Source organism: Citrus sinensis, chromosome 6 (assembly GCF_022201045.2).
Source record: "Citrus sinensis cultivar Valencia sweet orange chromosome 6, DVS_A1.0, whole genome shotgun sequence".
NCBI lineage: Eukaryota > Viridiplantae > Streptophyta > Magnoliopsida > Sapindales > Rutaceae > Citrus > Citrus sinensis.
In genome coordinates this window covers 18,072,927-18,090,361 of record NC_068561.1, presented here as the reverse complement: position 1 = coordinate 18,090,361, position 17,435 = coordinate 18,072,927, and the positions used below count along the sequence as shown (strand labels likewise).

Sequence of the window (17,435 nt, the reverse complement as noted above, 5' to 3'; positions counted from 1 at the left end):
TATGCATAACTCGCCTATTTTTGGAATTTGAGGTAATGTTTGAGAGTGAGGTTGTACAACACTATAATATTTGATAAACATTAGTTTCTTGTAATCTCAAAATTAAATTAATTTAATTTTATAATTACAAAATGGAAAATTTATTATATCTTTGCTATTAATTTTATCAAAATTATTATTTAAAAATTAACTTTTCTTTTATAGTTATAATTTTTTTTACAGTAATTATAGTTTAAAATTTACAACACCTCAATACTAAATAAAATCTTTGGTTTCTTGAATGCACTCAAAAATAATTTTTTAGCATATCTAATTAACTGAATTTCTAGATTGACAATAATGTTGCTTGTGAACCAATAAAAAATTCAGAATAAATTTTACTTTTAAGAACATAATTCGTCATTTTTTATTAAATAAACCTTTTTTTCTTCATGAGAAGGTTACTTATTTATTTATTTTTTTGGGGGGAAATTTAAAGGTTAGATATATTATTACAATTTTCACTCTAGCCATTGCTAATTTTTTTTTTTTTAAAAAAAAAAATCAATAGTCTGGACCTACTACGTAAAATTTGACAGGTTACATATGTCTTTTTATAAATAAATAAAATAAGGGACATAAACGATACATTTCATCTACATTATTAACGCAATCCTTTCCTTTTCCTAAGCTGAACAATTTCGAGGAGTTGATTACAGCACACTGCCTCAGGTCCGGTTCTCTTTCATTTATTCTAAATTTATCATTTTTCCCCCCTTCTGTTTTAATATTTTGGGGTAAACTTTGTATATATTAATGGGAAATTTATAAAGTCGGGTGGGTTTTGACTGTTATGAATAACTGAAAATGATAATTGAGCTGTAACCGCTAACCAGTGACCTTTATGGAAACTCATTTTAGTGCTCAATAGTTGGTGGTCTTCTTAAGATTTTTGTTTTCGGTTTTGGAAACTTTTCTTTCTTCCATTATTTGCCTTTTTTTTCTTTGTTCCGGCATGGCATTTGCTTGTTAAAAATCTGGTGATTATTTCTGTGACTCGATGCAATTTGAAGGGTTCTGAATTATTGTTAAAATTTTTTATCTAAATTTAGTGACTGGTGATGGTATTTTCTATTCTAACAAATTTATGGAAGCTTGCAATTGTCTTCATATATCAAATTTGTTGCAGTTAATTGTATCATTGTCAGAGAATTATGAATCAGAAAAACGTTGATAAAGACAATGCAAGAGGTGACATTACAAGTAGATTACCAGATCATCTTCTTTGTCGCATCCTCTCATGTCTTCCAACTGAAGATGCTGTCAGGACCTGCATTTTATCATCAAGATGGAGGGATCTTTGGACTTCAATCCACGGTCTTTACTTTGATGGGGGTAATGAAAAACCGAGGAGTTGGTTCCTGAATTTTGTGGAACGAGTACTTGGTCTTTGTCAATTGAAAGATATTCACAATTTTCATCTTAGAAGTTCTACTCTTCGAGAAAAAGATTTTTCTCGTGTTAGTGAATGGATATGCTTTGCAATCCAACGCAATGTCCGCCACCTTTTTCTTGATGTATATAGTACTAGTAACTTTACTAGACATAAAAGGATTCTAGAGTTACCTCAGAGTATTTTAACTTGTGAAACACTAGTGGAGTTAAAACTGTGCAGTGATATTGTTATTGATATTCCCGGATCTGGGATATGTTTTCCGAGTCTCAAAATTCTTCATTTTGGCTTTTGCCATCCGGATCGTGGCCTAATGCAGAAGTTCTTTAGTAGTTGTCCTACACTTGAAGAGTTGACAATTGAAGGGATTCTTCACCCACGTGATAATGTACAGACTATTAACATTATTGTGCAGACTCTCAAAAGGCTAAGCATAAGTGTATTCGTAATGCAAGGATACGTCTCTAAGCGTATATTTGAGATTAGAACCCCTAATCTTGAATACCTCAGCATTATTGCTAATTCCTTAGCATACTTTGTATTGGATGAAATACCTTTTCTGAAGAAAGCATTTGTGCTTGTTGAATTCAATGTTCTTAGAAGAAATTCGTCTGGTATCTTCGAAAATGATGCTAGAAGTGCACTGGAACTTGTGAAAAGAATTAAAAGTATGAAGATTTTATCATTACCTGACTCAATGACGGTATTTCCTGCACTTAATATTTTCTCTGGTTATCAATTTTTGAATGTCTTGATATTTTGCACACCTGATTTGGTAATATTTTCTTTAAGATTAATATTTCACTTATACTATATTGTTATTTAGTTCTTGTACTAATTTTATTGGACAATTATCTTTATTTCTCTTGTAGGTTTTAAGCTTTGTTTTAAATAATAATTTGCCAACGTTTTCCAATCTGATCTCATTGGAGTTGCACATTGACTCTTGCTTTGGCTGGAAACTGTTGACACCATTTCTCAAAAGGTCGCCAAGTCTGAAAGTTCTTAACTTGGACTTCTCAAAGGTGAGTTAAGAATATATTGTTTGCATAGCTAATTAATTGCATTACTTGTTCACTTTGTTTTTGAAATGTGTGATTCTTCTTGCTTCATAGGCTCATAAATTGACTCCTAACACATTACAAGACATTGTATTTGAGGATCTTGTTTGCGTTGAACCAGAGTGTGCACCTAATTGTTTGTCATCGTGTGTTGAGGTGATTGAGATAACAAACCTGAAGAGGGAAGATTATGAGCTGGAAATGGTCAGGTACTTGTTGGAAAATAGTAAAGTATTGGAGAAGTTTTCAGTGGGTTTTGCGGAAGATGCACCAGAGGACAATCTCCGAAAAGAGATTCTCATGTTTCCAAGGGGCTCTAAGACTTGCAACATTGAATTCTTTTGAATGTTTGTGAGATGATGTTGGAAGGTTCTCTCGCTTAACATTTTCTGTTTTGATTTTTGGTCTTAGCAAAGTACAACATGCCTCTTATCACCAAATGTGCATAACATACTTGTTATGTACACTGAATTTTGTTAGGAGTATGGCTCTTAATCTTCATAATGTGGTGATCACTTTTCAGGATTTGTAGTGATTTCAGAAGCACCACTAAAGGGCTATTTGATTATTTGCAGACTTGGGATTGCTTCATCAGCCATTGTTTTTGCAAATTATGAAGTCTATTGATGTGATCTTTGGAAGTTGAATGAGAAAATGTATTAAAGTCCATTGTCTTCAGTCTTCACCAATCATGATCTAATCATCTTTGTTTGTCTTGTCATGATACACGGCCAAACAAGGTTGTCCTGTATCTTCATCTGGAGTACCCTATGGTTCAGTTCCTGTTGTTGTAACTATGGCTCCAATTTTCTTTAACACGTACAAGATGGCCCCTGATGTTGTTGCATTTCCAAGGATGGACTCTATCATAAATGGAAGCACGCATAGAGGATGATGAGAAATATCTTGGAATACTAGTTGTGCTTTTGAGTTTGGCGTATCATGCAAAAGACACCAGTTGCTAGATATCAATCGGAGACACACTTATCTGCTTAGCATGCAAAACTCTCTTGAAGTCAACAAAGAAATGAGGCAGTGGAGCTGGCAATCTATTGTGGTAGCACTTCCCTGATGGCACAGACGGCATGGATGGTAATAGTTCGTCCAAAATCTCCTTCAACTTCAAACATCATTTCCCTTCTTTCCACAAGAATTGCATTATTCAACTCCTTGTATTCTATGAAATGTAAGTGGGGTTGCAAGAAGAAAAATCCTATGGAAGAATTCCTTTACCATGATGATCTCTAAATTTGTGCATGAATATTTTCACGGATGTTGAAAACAATGCTGTTGAGAAATGAAATATATTTCTGAAAGCTCTTTTTTCTTGGTTTGGGTTATTCCATTTGCTGTAGAATCAGTCTTTGTTACAAAACTGTAGATTATCTGGCTCTTCTTGCTCAGAATCTGAGGCGGGTTGCATATCTGGAATTTGAATTACTTCCCAGAATTTGTAGTCATTTCAGAAGCGCCCACCAAGAGCAAGAGGGCCGTGTTACTCCTGCCATGCGCTTAAGGATTTGAACCAACTGAAGAAAGATCTTTTGTTTAAGGATTTGAACCAATACGTATCGTGGGTTAATGGAACCGCAAAAATTTACCTCTGTCATTTATAATAACTGTTTTTCAGAACTCAGAACTATGTCCAAGAGCCCATTGTGGCCCTCCGAGACTCTATGTGATCAATGGGGACAATGCCTGTTTGGCCAAGATCACTGGGAAAATGAAACCTGAGGACTAGTTTGATCATGAATTTTAATTTTCAAACCAACTGCCAAGTGGTACTTCATTTGTTTCATTTGTTGTGTATGATCTTTTCTTTCAAGCGCTAAAACTCTTCTCTTTTTTTTTCCATTTTAGCTTGGTTATTCCATTTTCTGTCTTTTTTTTTTAATATTTCTCTGTTATTACTTTAGTGTCAAAACTCAGTCAAATTTAGTTAGTAACAAAAAATGGATTGACTGTATGTCGTATACTTCACTATCCCAATTTCATTCTATAAAAGCATTGCAATTACTTGTTGGTAAATACTAAAGAAACCATCTTGAGTTGACCATGCCACATATAACCTTCTTCTCAACGTGAGATTTTAAAGTATTTTTGTTGTACTACATACACTTAATGTATGTATGAAATGTGTACATGAATTGGGAGAGTTTGTAAGGTATCGGTAATTTGGTCGAGCTTACGATAACGACCAGGATGCTTTGTCAACACTTGAATTTGTTTTGATAGGGAACCACTAACTGCTATCTTGATGGAATTGGAATTATCTCCTTACTTCGTTTTAATCTGCAACAATAGAAAACTGTCAGGGAGAGTCGGATTTTTCCCAACGAAAATCCTCTAACACTCAAGTCAGCAATCGAGTTTTCTTACAAAGAAATAATAATGGCACAACGCTCGTGATCTTATTTTTCTTTTTTTGTTTTTTTAATCAGACCTCTTATCAGCCAAAAAAGCCCCCTCTTTTGGATTTTCCAGGGTTTTTATAGGCGCCCAAGATCGCATCTTCTTTAATGCACATATGTTATTTGATTGAATGCACCACTTAAATTATGAGTTAATGTATCCGTTTCTGTGTAGTATTGAGTTGCAATTATAGCGCCCGGTCATGCTTAGACATTAACAACCGAACTTCCAGGCAGAGTTCAACGAACTAAGAACTAACCAAGACCGCAGAATAAAACAACCTGATTATGGTTTAACTTCCGGGCGGAGTTCAACGATCTAAGAACTAACCAAGACCGCAGGATTAAACGACCTGATTCTGGTCTTCTCGCAGGACTCTAGTCGTGCTTGCATATGCGACCGGTCAAATTTCTCCTCGATATTTCATATTACCTTTACAACATCACTATTTGGTGGCTACGTTTCTATACCCCAAGCATCAGCAACAATTAGTTTCATTTTGGGACAACTCATGATGTTCATATAGATCTATTATGTATCTCTGCATCTAGCATTGGGTAGACTGCATTCAATACCTCCTTACCTCTCTCAAGGTATAGTCCTCTTCCTTCCGAGCTCCCTTTACCAACAGAAATATTAGTCAATCAAATAATAGATAATCAACTGGTCGGTTTGAAAATCAATGAATTGCTTGTCTTAGAATATTATTCTCGTCAAACATGTTTTGGTTTGTCTAGATTTATTTATTTGTTTTTATTTAAATATATAAAATAATCGAGATATATATCTAGATTATTTTTTCATGTTCCTTGAAAGGGTGAACACAAAAGCACGTGTTGTCAAATCCATGTTGAATTTGATAAATGTATTGCTTCTGAAGGATGTCTTCGGATTTGTCTCGGGGTATGTCTTGGCCACCTCCATAGGGTCTTTTCTCCTGGCCGCATAAGCAAGTACCAAAATGTCTAGTATTCCCTCACACTTGGCGCCTATGAGTTTTTTTTTTTCGTTGAGAAATCTCTAATCAATGATAGAACAAGATCTTTTTTTGCATTTGAGACTTAGAAGACGGAAGCCTTACGGAATCAGTCTTGCCACCGCGGGTGAAAAATTATATACTTAATCACAAGCAGTTACGTACAAAATCATGAGAGAATCTGGCTTAGGGTTGGAAATAGGTAATTGAAATGACTTCCCAGAATTTGTATTCATTACTGGTTTGAGAAGCACCACCAGGAGGACAGTGTGATGTCATTTGCTTATTTGCAGACGTGGTTGTAGACATATAAAAAAAAATTAAACAAGAACGAAGAAATTAACAAATTTTAGCTGGAAATTTAACTAAGAGTGGAGCTATTGGCACCCCTACATTATTCTTGCAAAACCCCACGTTAAATAAAATTACAATTAAAGATAATTAAAAATTAAACACATATAGTTTTTTTTTTCAAGCAAATTACTTAATTCATAATCAATCTTTTTCAAAAAAAAAAAAAAAATTTATATGTTACTTCCTATCTAACTAAAATAAATTATACAAATTTAAAATAATTTATTGTTCTCTTTTGATTTCTTATGGATTAAATATTTTTATACTTAAAATTACTTTAAAATTATAATTTGAAATATGTGTTATTTCAATCAATGATTAACACTAAAAAATTTATCACCTATATAACTTTTTAATTTGTGTGTAGATTAATAATAAAATTGAAAATAATTAAAAAAATAACACAATAATACTTTGAGTTTTAACAATAAAACAAATCAAATGAAAATTGAGAATTTAGAAAATTAAATCTAAAAAAAGGGACATTTTCGGAAATAAAGTGAATATAACTAAGAAGGGGGTTTTATGAGGAGATGAGAGGGGTGCCAATAGTCCAACTCTTTAACTAATTGTTCCACCTATCTGAAGATATTATCAGAATTTGGGCCGGGCTTTTTATGGGCATAGCTTAATTATGGGCCAACTGAATGGGCCCGTCCCGCTCCTTGTTTACACTGAACCGGTGCGTTCAAGTAGGACTGTCAGCGTTCTCTTTCCTTGCACATCCTAAACTCTGGAGCAAAGCTTGCCGATTTGTTGCCTCTCAAATTATTTGGTGTGGGAGCTCTATGGTTCTATTGTTTCCCTAATCAGGTTCATTTCTCTCTCTTGTTCTATTGTATATTGTGCTTTGGTTGCTACATTTAGAGGGAAAATAAAATATAAAAAGGATCAGAAAATTTGAGCTAATGCTCTCTCTATTGAATTGGTGTGAAGTAGAATATTAATCCACTGTAATTAGTAATTACTCTCTTTTAAGTTTTCTCAGGAAACAAACAGAATTTTAAGAAAACCCATTTAAGCCCAACAAAATCCTAAAATTTTTTGTTTTGTTTCTATTGTTGTTTCCCTCTCAGGCTGGTCGAGAATCACCACGATGGAAAAATCCATTCCCAAGTGTGGAAAATCCGAAAGGCTTCAAGTGTTGAATCAAGAAAAAATGGATAGGATAAGTAGTTTGCCCGATGAAATCCTTTGCCACATTCTATCATTTTTACCCATAAAATGTGCTGTGCAAACTTGCATTCTATCTTCTAGATGGAAGCACCTCTGGACTTCACTTCCCTGTCTTTGCTTTGATGACAGCTTATGGTTTAAGGACAAACGTCCTGGTGAATCCACTCAGGATGTTTTGACTAGGTTTGCGAATTTTGTAAACAAGGTGCTCCTTTTTCATTCGGCGGATATTAATAAGTTTTCTGTCCATTGTTCTGAACCCAATATCTATTTGACTGATTTGCCTCCTCTTAAATCCTGGGTTTCTTCCGCAATAGAGCGTAATGTTGGTGACATTGAACTTAATCACGTGTACGTTGATGTCCTTATTGAGTTGCCTGATAATATTTGCACGTGCAAAACACTTGAAATGCTCAAACTGAAATTGGATTTTGATTTCAAGATTCCTACCTCTAGAATATGCTTTCCAAGTCTTAAGTGTCTTCATGCTGAAATGTATTATCCTCATTCGACCTGCATTACTGAGAAGCTCTTTACTATTTGCCCTGTGCTTGAAGATTTATTGATAGAGATTCATTTGGAGGATAAACATTCAGTGACTAACCTTAACATTTCATCCCTCACTTTGAAGAGGCTAACCTTATCATTAGAAAAAGTTTTGTTTAGTAATACCAAGCATCAAGTTATGATTAGGGCTCCAAATCTCGAACACCTCTGTATTTACGACGATACCTTGGTTTCTTATATGGTGCATGAGCTACATTCCTTAACTGAAGTGCATTTTGATATTGAATTCGATAAATATTTTGTGGAAGACTTGCAAGAATTTGATCCACCAAATATTCCAGCTGATCGTATGCTACAGCTTCTCAAAGGAATCACTAACACCAGGTTTTTATCCTTGTCTGCTGGTATTATTTCTGTAAGTTCTCTTTTAAACCACATTGTAATTTTTATTGTTCTGTTGTGCATATTATATATTCTACATGTTTCTTTCTTCCTATTTTCGTTAATAATTCTCATGCATTTGTTCTAGTAGTAGATTTTTTTTTCCCTACCAAATTGGTAGGAAATTTATTAACTGCAAGTTATTTTTCTACATAATTGTTTTCCAATGATTGGCTTGTTCCCCGTGTAAGGCCCTTGACTGTGCTTTTGAGGATTACATTCCTACATTTCCCTATTTGACCTATCTGAAGGTGGAAATTGAAGAATCTGGATTTCGGCTGCTACCTATCATCCTCAGAAGTTTACCTAACTTAGGGGCAATGGTGAGTATGAGAATGACTTTCGAGCCAAATGGCACTTAATTTGTTGTTTATGATATTTTTCTTTTGATCAGGAAATTGATTTCCTTATTGTGGGCGACAACCTTAGATGGACTGAGCCACAATGTGTGCCCAATTGTTTGTTGTTGCATGTCAAGAAAATTGAAATTTGTGGATTTGAAGGTTTGAAACACGAATTGGAACTGGTCAAATACTTATTGAAAAATAGTGAAGTGTTGGACAAAATGATCATTAGATCCATGAAAGAGGCTTGTAGCAAAAAGCTTTTCCAGAAGTTATTAATTTTTGAAAGAGGCTCAAAGACTTGTAAAGTTGAATTCCTTTGAGAGTTTTCACATCACGAGTTTGGGTTTTGTGGGGGGTTTTTGCATCATGTGTGTAAATATGCATATTAGCTTTGTTGATAACTCAATTGCAGAATATGCTTGACATGGTTTCAGGATGAGATACTTTGTGTTTTTTGTGATGCAAGTACATTGTCTTATTCTTTATATGCAGAGCGGCTTTTATGAATTTATATTAACAATTCATTTACATAAACTGTGATGTCTGGAAACTAGAATAAACATTGTGGAACAATTTCATGCAAGGGTAAACAATTGACTCAAATTAGGAATTAAGTGGGTTGATTGACTAACAGGGCACTTAAAAGGTCCAATCCCATGGAATGGACGGGGATTTTGCTAACACAGTCAATGAGAAATGCACTGCCTTTTTTGGCAATCTGCTTGTGAAGTTTCTATTAAATGGACTCATGGAATTCTCTTCAAGTCTCAATTGCAGTCAGAAAAATATTGCGGCTCAGTCTCCCATATAGAAGTAAATGTTCAACCTAAATGAATATTATCTTCACTTTAATTTTTTTTTATTAAATTTTTATTATTACTATTGGCATTAATATCCAACAAATCCTCATGTTCTGGGCTGGGTTATTGTGCGAATTGTTGACACCATTTCAAAAACACACAAGTTCTTTCAAACAAGCCAACCTCCCATTTGTAATTGTTATTTCACATAAATTTTGGTACATTTGTGGTTGGATGTGTTCAATTGAACCAAAGATTTGTTAGCAAAGTGTATCTTCTAGTCTCTTGCTTCTTAGAGGTTTTGGCTTGGAAGTATCATGTTTGCTTATTTGCCTAATCAGGTTCTTTTTCTTTTCTCTCTCTTAGTAATTTTCTTATTCTTGTGCTTTATTGCTGCCTATGATATGAAAGCGAAATTTGGGAAGATTAATGAGAGGAAGAGAAATTTATTAGCTATCTTCAGTGAGTATAATAAAACAGAATAGTCCAAGTTATCTATCTTTTCTTTTATTTCTCAGAGATCAAAATTTAGGGATGGTAAAATCCTCTGTACCCATTTCAAATAGGGTAAATTTTGAATAATTTTTGGAGAATGAGGTGGAGAGTAGAGGAAAAATAGTTATCAAATTCTTAATGGGGTAAGGTTTGATTTTGAATTCTCCACCTCACCCTCACTGTAATTCCGATTATATATAAATATTTTTTAATTTTTATTCAATAATTTTTATTTTATCAATTACAATGTTGATTAATAATTTTTTTATTATTTTTACCTAATATAAATAGGATTAACTAAAAAAAACCTTAAAATATAATTCTTATTCAATATTAAAACATTAAAACATTATTATGTTTTTTCTCTTTTAAAGTGTTGTTTTCTTCAAACATTTTTTAGTCAATATCATTTTAAAATATTGTTTCAAACTTTTGGAGTTTTTTTAAATAATTTATATCCTTTATAATATGATGATAATTTTATTTAAGTCTTTAATTTTTAATTTGTTGAAATTATATATTTATACATACTATAAAATAAGTAAATAAAAAATAAGATGAGAATGAAGAAAACATTCCCCACACGAGGATTCTCTATTCCCACCACTGCTAAAATCTATTAAGGAATGGAATATGAAATGGAGGCAAAATTTTTAACAAGTGGGGAATGAAGTAGACATCCCCACCTCATTGTCTAGATCAAATTCAAACAGTTAATCCTCATTTTTATTATTTTAGATTAGATTGATTGGGTTTTATGACCTCATGTCAGTCAACCCAACCCAATCCCATGGTTACCCAATTAATTCATTAAAAAACTTTTAAAAATATCAAATGGATCGCATGGTTACCCAATCAATCGATTAAAAAATTATTAAAGATATTAAAAGGAACATATTTTATTTTATTAAATGATACTCCCCCATAATTTGGGTAGAATATACATTCTTTTAGTATTATGTGAGGGTAAAACTTGTCATAATAAAATTATCATAGAAAATATTGATCATAAATATAATTAAAATTTTAATTATAATATATCAGTGTATAAAAAAAAAAAAAGTATTCCCATAAGCTCAGATAAATGCTTTTTATATTTATTTTAAATTTTGTCATTGGCAAATGGCAAGCAAAATAAAAACGGTGCGTTTCTGGTGCTACTGCTGCGTTTTCTTCTCTAGTTCCCCACTCTCCAGTGCAGTAACCGAGGAATTGGGTTGAAATTTGAATCGTCTGTAAGAGCTCTTGTCTTTCGCTGCTTCTTATGATTGGGAGTAACGGATTGTCTCTTTTTATTTTATTTTAACAAGGTTCGTTACTCTTTTCAACTCTACCCTATGATCTAGTATATTAATCTTGTGCCTAGTTACTTACAAATTGATGAAAAGAAAAGATAATAAATCGTATTAGCTAGTTATGGCGAGTTAATGTAATATAGAGTAACCCACATTGTCCTTTCTCTGTTGTAGTTTCCATCATGAGTTACTTAGCGAACAAATCGCAATTTATGAAGAACCGATTTTTAGGATATAAAGATTAAACCCATCAAACCCTTTGTTTCAGTTTTGAGTTTAACACTAATTTTATATTTGTCAGGTTGTTTGAGAATTTTCATTATGAATGAATCAGAATCACATTCCAAATTACTTAGAGCGGGGAATCAAGATAAAGAAGATAGGATCAGTAGTTTACCTGATGGAATCCTCTGCAACATTCTCTCGTTTCTACCCTTCAAATATGCTGTGGCAACTTGTATTCTATCTTCAAGATGGAAGTGTGTTTGGACTTCACTTCCCAATCTTTGCTTTGACCAGGCTCGGATTATGACTGATGATAGTTGGAATAGTTTTGAGAAGTCTGTAAATATGGCGTTGCTTCTTTCTGATTCTGCAATTAACAGGTTTTCTCTTAGCAGTATTACTCGCTACAATTTGTCTCAGTTGAAGTTCTGGGTTTCCTCTGCAATAAGCCGTAATGTCCGTGAGTTGGAACTTAAAATTTATAATGACTGTCGACCAAAACTTGACAATTTGAATTTTGGGGGAATTGAGTTGCCTGAGAGCATTTACACTTCAAAAACACTAGAAAATCTCAAACTGGATTTGAGATTTTTTATCAAGGCACCTCCCCCTGGAATTTGTTTTCCAAGTGTCAAAATTCTTGATGTTTTAATATACCCTACTAATAAGAACCTGAGTGAGAGACTCTTTTGTAATTGTCCCATGCTGTAAGATTTGTCAGTAGCGGCAGATATGGATTATGAATGTTATGAAACACTGGCCAACTTTAACATTTCATCCGCTACTCTAAGGAGGTTAACGTTAAAAAACTGGATACGGTGGGTCTCTTGGAATGAGCACCAAGTAGTTGTTAGAGCATTATGAATGAATCAGAATCACATTCCAAATATATATGTCAAAGATTTGACAGTGTAGGTTCTAATTTCAAGGACATTTAGTAACTGCTTGTTCTATTTCTACTCTATTGAATTTAATTTGCTGTCTTTTTCAACATGAAAGCTCCTCAACTGCAGTGGAGGTGGCAAAATCTGGATGGCAATTCCGTCATTTCAACCTTACTACCATGCCTAAATTAGAAGCATTTGTCCTTCGGATGGTTAGTAGGTTATGAACTTTCGAAAGAAACTGATTGTACTTAATTTGTTGTGTCTGATGTTTGTTTTCTTTTTAATCAGAATTTTTCAATTTCAAGTGGATTGAACCGCATTGTGCGCCCCAATGTTTGTTGATACGCGTTAAGAAAATTGAGATTTTGAGTTTTGGAGGTCAGAAAGATGAAATGGAACTAGTCAAGTACCTGTTGAAGAATGGCGAAGGTTTGAATAGGATGATGATTGTATTCACTAACTCAGCTCCAAAGAAAAAGCTCCGCCAGGAATTATTAAGGCTTGAAAGAGGCTCCACCAATTGCGAAGTTCAATTCCTTTTGAGTTTGAGATTTTCAACTTTGAGATCTTTTTCAGGAAATTTTATATCTCTCGAAGTTGATTTTTGAACATGTTTGTAATTTGGTTTTCTCCTTGAAGTTTGTATTAACGTTAGTAATATTTTGTCGTCTCAAAAGGTTGGACTCTTTGTTTAACTTTAACCATAGGGCTCTTCCTAAACGGAGTATTGAGAGCAGCGATTCACCTCTTATTATGCCTCCCATAAAATTCATCAAATAACATATATATATTTGAGAAAGAAAGCATGTAACAGAACAAAATTTAAACGCCATCAAATAGTGTTTCCTAATTTTTGATACAAGACGTGTTTATTGTAGCTAAGTTTGAACTTTATTACTCTCCATCTTTATAAAATTATTTAATCTTATTAATACACGAGTGATGAATGGCACCCAGACTCAAGTTAGGATTCTAACATTATTAGTATTCATTTAAATTGACGTGAAATCACTATAACCACAATTTTTTCTCTTTCAAACAATTTTTTTTAGACATTTTGAAAAATAGTACTAACAATATTACATTAGTTTAAAAAACTTCATTTTTTAAACAACATGGAACACAAATTTGTCATTTCGAATTTGGATAACATGGCGGCAGGTCATTCATTGGTAGATGAGTGATTATATTAAATAATTACTTAATTTTTAAATTACCTATTATATAGTTCACATATATGATTTGAAAAATTTTAAAAAAAAAAGAAAATACTCATACATAATTTGGATCGACCTATTGAAAGAATGAAAAAAAAGAAAAAAGAATAGAGACCTCCGTGTCTCAGAGGTAGCTCCATTATTCTGATCAGGTTCTTATTATTTGTTTATTTAACTTCTCTTCTTTATTTTATGATAACATTGTGCTTGGTTCTCTCCCTCTTTTTGGCAAGCACGTGTTTTTTGATAGCTTTTGTTGTCTCAAAAAACATTGCAGTTTATGATATCATCAGTAAAGAATAATCAAATGTAATCAGTAGATTACCTGATGATGTTCTATGTCAAATCCTCTCACCATCTTCTTATGCTCTGGATGGAACTATCTTTGGGCTTCTGTCATGACCCAACCCAGACCTGGCAAGATATTGTCCGCTTTGGGCCTTAACAAAGCCTGCACGGATTTGTTCTTGGGGCGCTCATACACCCCAAAACGCGTCTTGCCAATTAAGGTGTGGATCACCCCTTATAAACCCAGCATCTCTCCCGTGCTTTGCCGATGTGGGATTCGCCTAGGGTGTTACAGCTTCAATCTACAATCTTGGCTTTGATGATAAAGAAATATGCAGGGGCAATGAAATTTCCGGGACTCGCTTCCTGAACTTTGTCGACTGTTTACTTATTCTTTGCCCATCCAAAGCTATTCACAATTTTAGTATTATATGTTTTTGTCTTCAGGAGGCTGTTCGCCGTTTTACTCTTTCTGTCCATATCAGAAGTAAACATAGTAGACTTAGAGCATCTCTACGTTTGCCTCCAAGTATTTTAACTAGCAAAACATTGGTGAAGTTAAGACTTTGTAATGATATATATATATATATATTTAAACCAGTTTTCGTTCTCTCTTTTAATTTCAGTCTTTTTTCTTTTTTTAACCCCCCTTCTTGTGTCTTGTGTGGTGCCAAGTTGCTAGCAAATTGAGGGGAATTGCCGGAATTAAATTTAAAAAAAGAATGCCCCATTTTAAACATAACAAGAAAACCCTCTTTTTTTAGTTTTAACACTACATTTTCCAATTTGAATTTATTGGAACTGGTGGTTGGAGAATCTGGATGGTGATTTCTTTCCATCATCCTCAGTAGTATGCCTAAACTAAAAGCTTTTGTTTTGGAGAAGATGAGGATGAGATGAACTTTTGAAAGAAATGGTACTTAATTGTTTTCTGATGTTTGTTTTCTTAGTAATCAGAGTAGGGTTTGACATATTGGGTGGAATAAACCGCAGCGTGTGCCACGTTGTTTACGGTTACATGTCAAGCAAATTGAAGTTCAGGGATATGAAGAAAAGGAAGATGAACTGAAGCCAGTCAAGTACTTGTTGAAGAACAGTAAAGTTTTGAAAAGGATGATCATCAGATGCAAGGAAAGTGCTTCCACAAAAGATCTTTGCCAAAAATTATTGATGTTTGACTTGTCAAGTTCAATTCTTTTGAGAGTTTTCTCTCAAGATCTCTAGTGAAACTCTGTCAGTAAAGAAGAATATTCTTGACATGTTTTGATGATAAAGCACTCATGGATTGTTTTCATAGATGTTTATAACTGCTTGTGGGTCAAGGTTTTGAGTGTTTAGCTACAAATCCAGAAACCTCTTCAGCCAAGCTCTATTTTCTCCTACCATAGATTTTGGTGGTCCTGAGTAGAATAAACATAGTAACTGGTAGCTTGTACTTAAGTTTTTGTAACATACTAATCAAAGTCGATGGCTAAATGTTTGTCTGTGGAGCAGCTTCTATGAACTTATGTCACCATTGCAATGCATAAACTATGACCCTCATTTCCTTCGTGCAATGAATTGTGAAAGAATGAAGTTTTCACATTGACTCCCTATTTTTGATCTAATGTTAACAGTCTATGATCAGATCAACAGCCATCTCTCAAGCACAAACAAATACCAAGCCTTTTTATCAGAACGTCTGATTTGAAAATCCTTATCAGCCCTAAACTTCAGACATGAAACCAACTCTCCCATTTTCAATATAAACAGACATTCCGAACCGTGACCACTAAACCCAACACTGCCATGAAATTCATCGAGTCCCAAAACCATTGTTCTTTCTTCCTTGCTTGGCTTACAGTGGCTTGGAAACAGGAGGCTTTATGGGTTGCTCTTGTCACTTGGTGTGCGACAGAAACAAAAATATCGTACAATTATAGTTTTGACTGTGTGATAGTACTGTTGCTCTTCTTCAGCATCTGGCTTGGGTGTCGGAGGGAGGTTACTTCTGAAGCTTTGGAGTAACCATCAGAAGAAGACCACCTCTAAAGGAACTCCATAGCATTTTATCTGGCAGCTGCACGGTTACAGACTTCTAGATTACCTGTGTGGTTTCAATAATTCAGTTTCGGCTATTGTAATAATTAGTCAGATTTTCTTTTGAGTACTAGATACCCCATCATTGGCAGGATGCCATCTCATTGTAGTGGACTTGATAGAATCCAATTAATTAACTGTTTGATGTGTGGAATAGAACAAGAGTAGAACTCTGTTCAGTAAATGTTGTGAAGATTCTTAAGTTCCATTCCTCTTTTTTGGTTTCTTATGAATGCAAATAGCAAGCCAAAATTTTCTTCTTGGTTTGTCCGTTCATCACTAATCACTAAGTTCATTCCCTGGCCGTATTATTTGGTGGTAAGCTCTTTGTCAAATTTAACCATTAACAACTACAATATTTAGGTTGTCATGCAGCAACCACCAAACTTTTTATAATAGCCATTGTGATCATTATTCTTTCTTCCATTGAATAGTTAAAAGCCATGCCACGGCTAGGAAGAACACCATGTTTTCAGCTACTAATGACAGAGTCAACTCGTTTATGGCTTTACCTTGGGTGGCTCTTACAAGAACTAGGAAAAAAGCTTTATGGTATCACTCTTCTCACTGGGTGCGCATTACTGACATACTTATTGCATAAATACATCAGGAATTGTGTGCTGATATGGTCCATCTTCTTCAAATTTTGGCTTGGTTTTGGTATTGGAGGAGACTACTCACTCTCTGCTGTAATCTTATGGGGGCCAAAACAATCAGGTCTATCCGGTTTTTCCTATATTGGCTACAGCACACTCGCAGAGCAAGTAACTGCCATCTTCGGTGCAGTTGCTGCAATTGTAGCTGTTTCTAAGATGTTTGTCAAGATGTGCAGATTTAATCTTCATGGTAGACTGGATTTGTCAAAGGATCAATCTGTAAAACCCGGGCAGTGTTTCTATAATACGCTGAATTAGTGATCTGCCTTCTTGTTAATGTTTGTTAACACTTGATTGGGCTTTATTACCCACTTAGTTTTTGTTTGTTGGCAGTATCCTCTTAGTCAAAGATAGTCGTTAGCATCAATAATATGCAAATGAACATTAGTCTCTATTATCATCAGGCATTGAAGAATTAAGATCGTCTATATCACTAGCCATGCCTGCTGCCAGCAAGCTAACGAACTATTCAGCTGATAAATTCATTAACTTTTGTCTTTATGTCCTGTGGCTGTAAGAAAGCTTCCGAAAAGGGAAGCTTTATGGTTCACCCTCGTCACTGTATGCACACTGGCAACATATTTTGCAAGTACATCGAATTGTGTTGTAATATGTGGTTCATTTTTTTCAGATATTGTGCTGCAAATATTATTGAAGAAGACCATGCATTTTTCTATGTAACCTTAATGAGAATAAAACCATCAGGGATTTGCAACTTTTCCATCCATTTGCTGCGCACTTTTGGGGCAAGGGATTGCCACTTTTGGTATACTTGCTGTAATTATAG

General features: G+C 34.2%; 2 protein-coding genes across 6 annotated transcripts; both read left to right on the top strand.

Annotated features, from left to right (window-relative positions):
- Positions 1 to 617: 617 nt before the first annotated feature.
- Positions 618 to 3,822, top strand: LOC127902970 (FBD-associated F-box protein At2g26860-like). 3 transcript variants are annotated; one of them, XM_052443213.1, is made up of 4 exons: positions 618 to 711; positions 1,169 to 2,135; positions 2,305 to 2,457; positions 2,548 to 3,822. In XM_052443213.1, the coding sequence occupies exons 2-4, from the start codon at positions 1,194 to 1,196 to the stop codon at positions 2,836 to 2,838; spliced, it is 1,386 nt and encodes a 461-aa protein (XP_052299173.1). In that variant the 5' UTR covers positions 618 to 711; positions 1,169 to 1,193; the 3' UTR covers positions 2,839 to 3,822. The 3 variants fall into 3 exon arrangements, with proteins under 3 accessions (XP_052299173.1, XP_052299174.1, XP_052299175.1); XM_052443214.1 differs by lacking the exon at positions 618 to 711 and having other exon boundaries at positions 718 to 2,135; positions 2,548 to 2,862; positions 3,069 to 3,822; XM_052443215.1 differs by lacking the exon at positions 618 to 711 and having other exon boundaries at positions 718 to 2,135; positions 2,548 to 2,862; positions 3,017 to 3,822.
- A 3,073-nt stretch (positions 3,823 to 6,895) lies between these two features.
- LOC102608823 (F-box/LRR-repeat protein At4g14103) lies at positions 6,896 to 11,740 on the top strand. 3 transcript variants are annotated; one of them, XM_052443212.1, is made up of 4 exons: positions 6,896 to 7,048; positions 7,312 to 8,333; positions 8,551 to 8,682; positions 11,598 to 11,740. In XM_052443212.1, exons 2-4 carry the CDS (start codon positions 7,332 to 7,334, stop codon positions 11,604 to 11,606), a joined length of 1,143 nt encoding a protein of 380 aa, XP_052299172.1. In that variant the 5' UTR covers positions 6,896 to 7,048; positions 7,312 to 7,331; the 3' UTR covers positions 11,607 to 11,740. The 3 variants fall into 3 exon arrangements, with proteins under 3 accessions (XP_052299172.1, XP_015386752.1, XP_006481215.1); XM_015531266.3 differs by lacking the exon at positions 11,598 to 11,740 and adding an exon at positions 9,341 to 9,779; XM_006481152.4 differs by lacking the exon at positions 11,598 to 11,740 and adding an exon at positions 8,754 to 9,217.
- Positions 11,741 to 17,435: the final 5,695 nt, after the last annotated feature.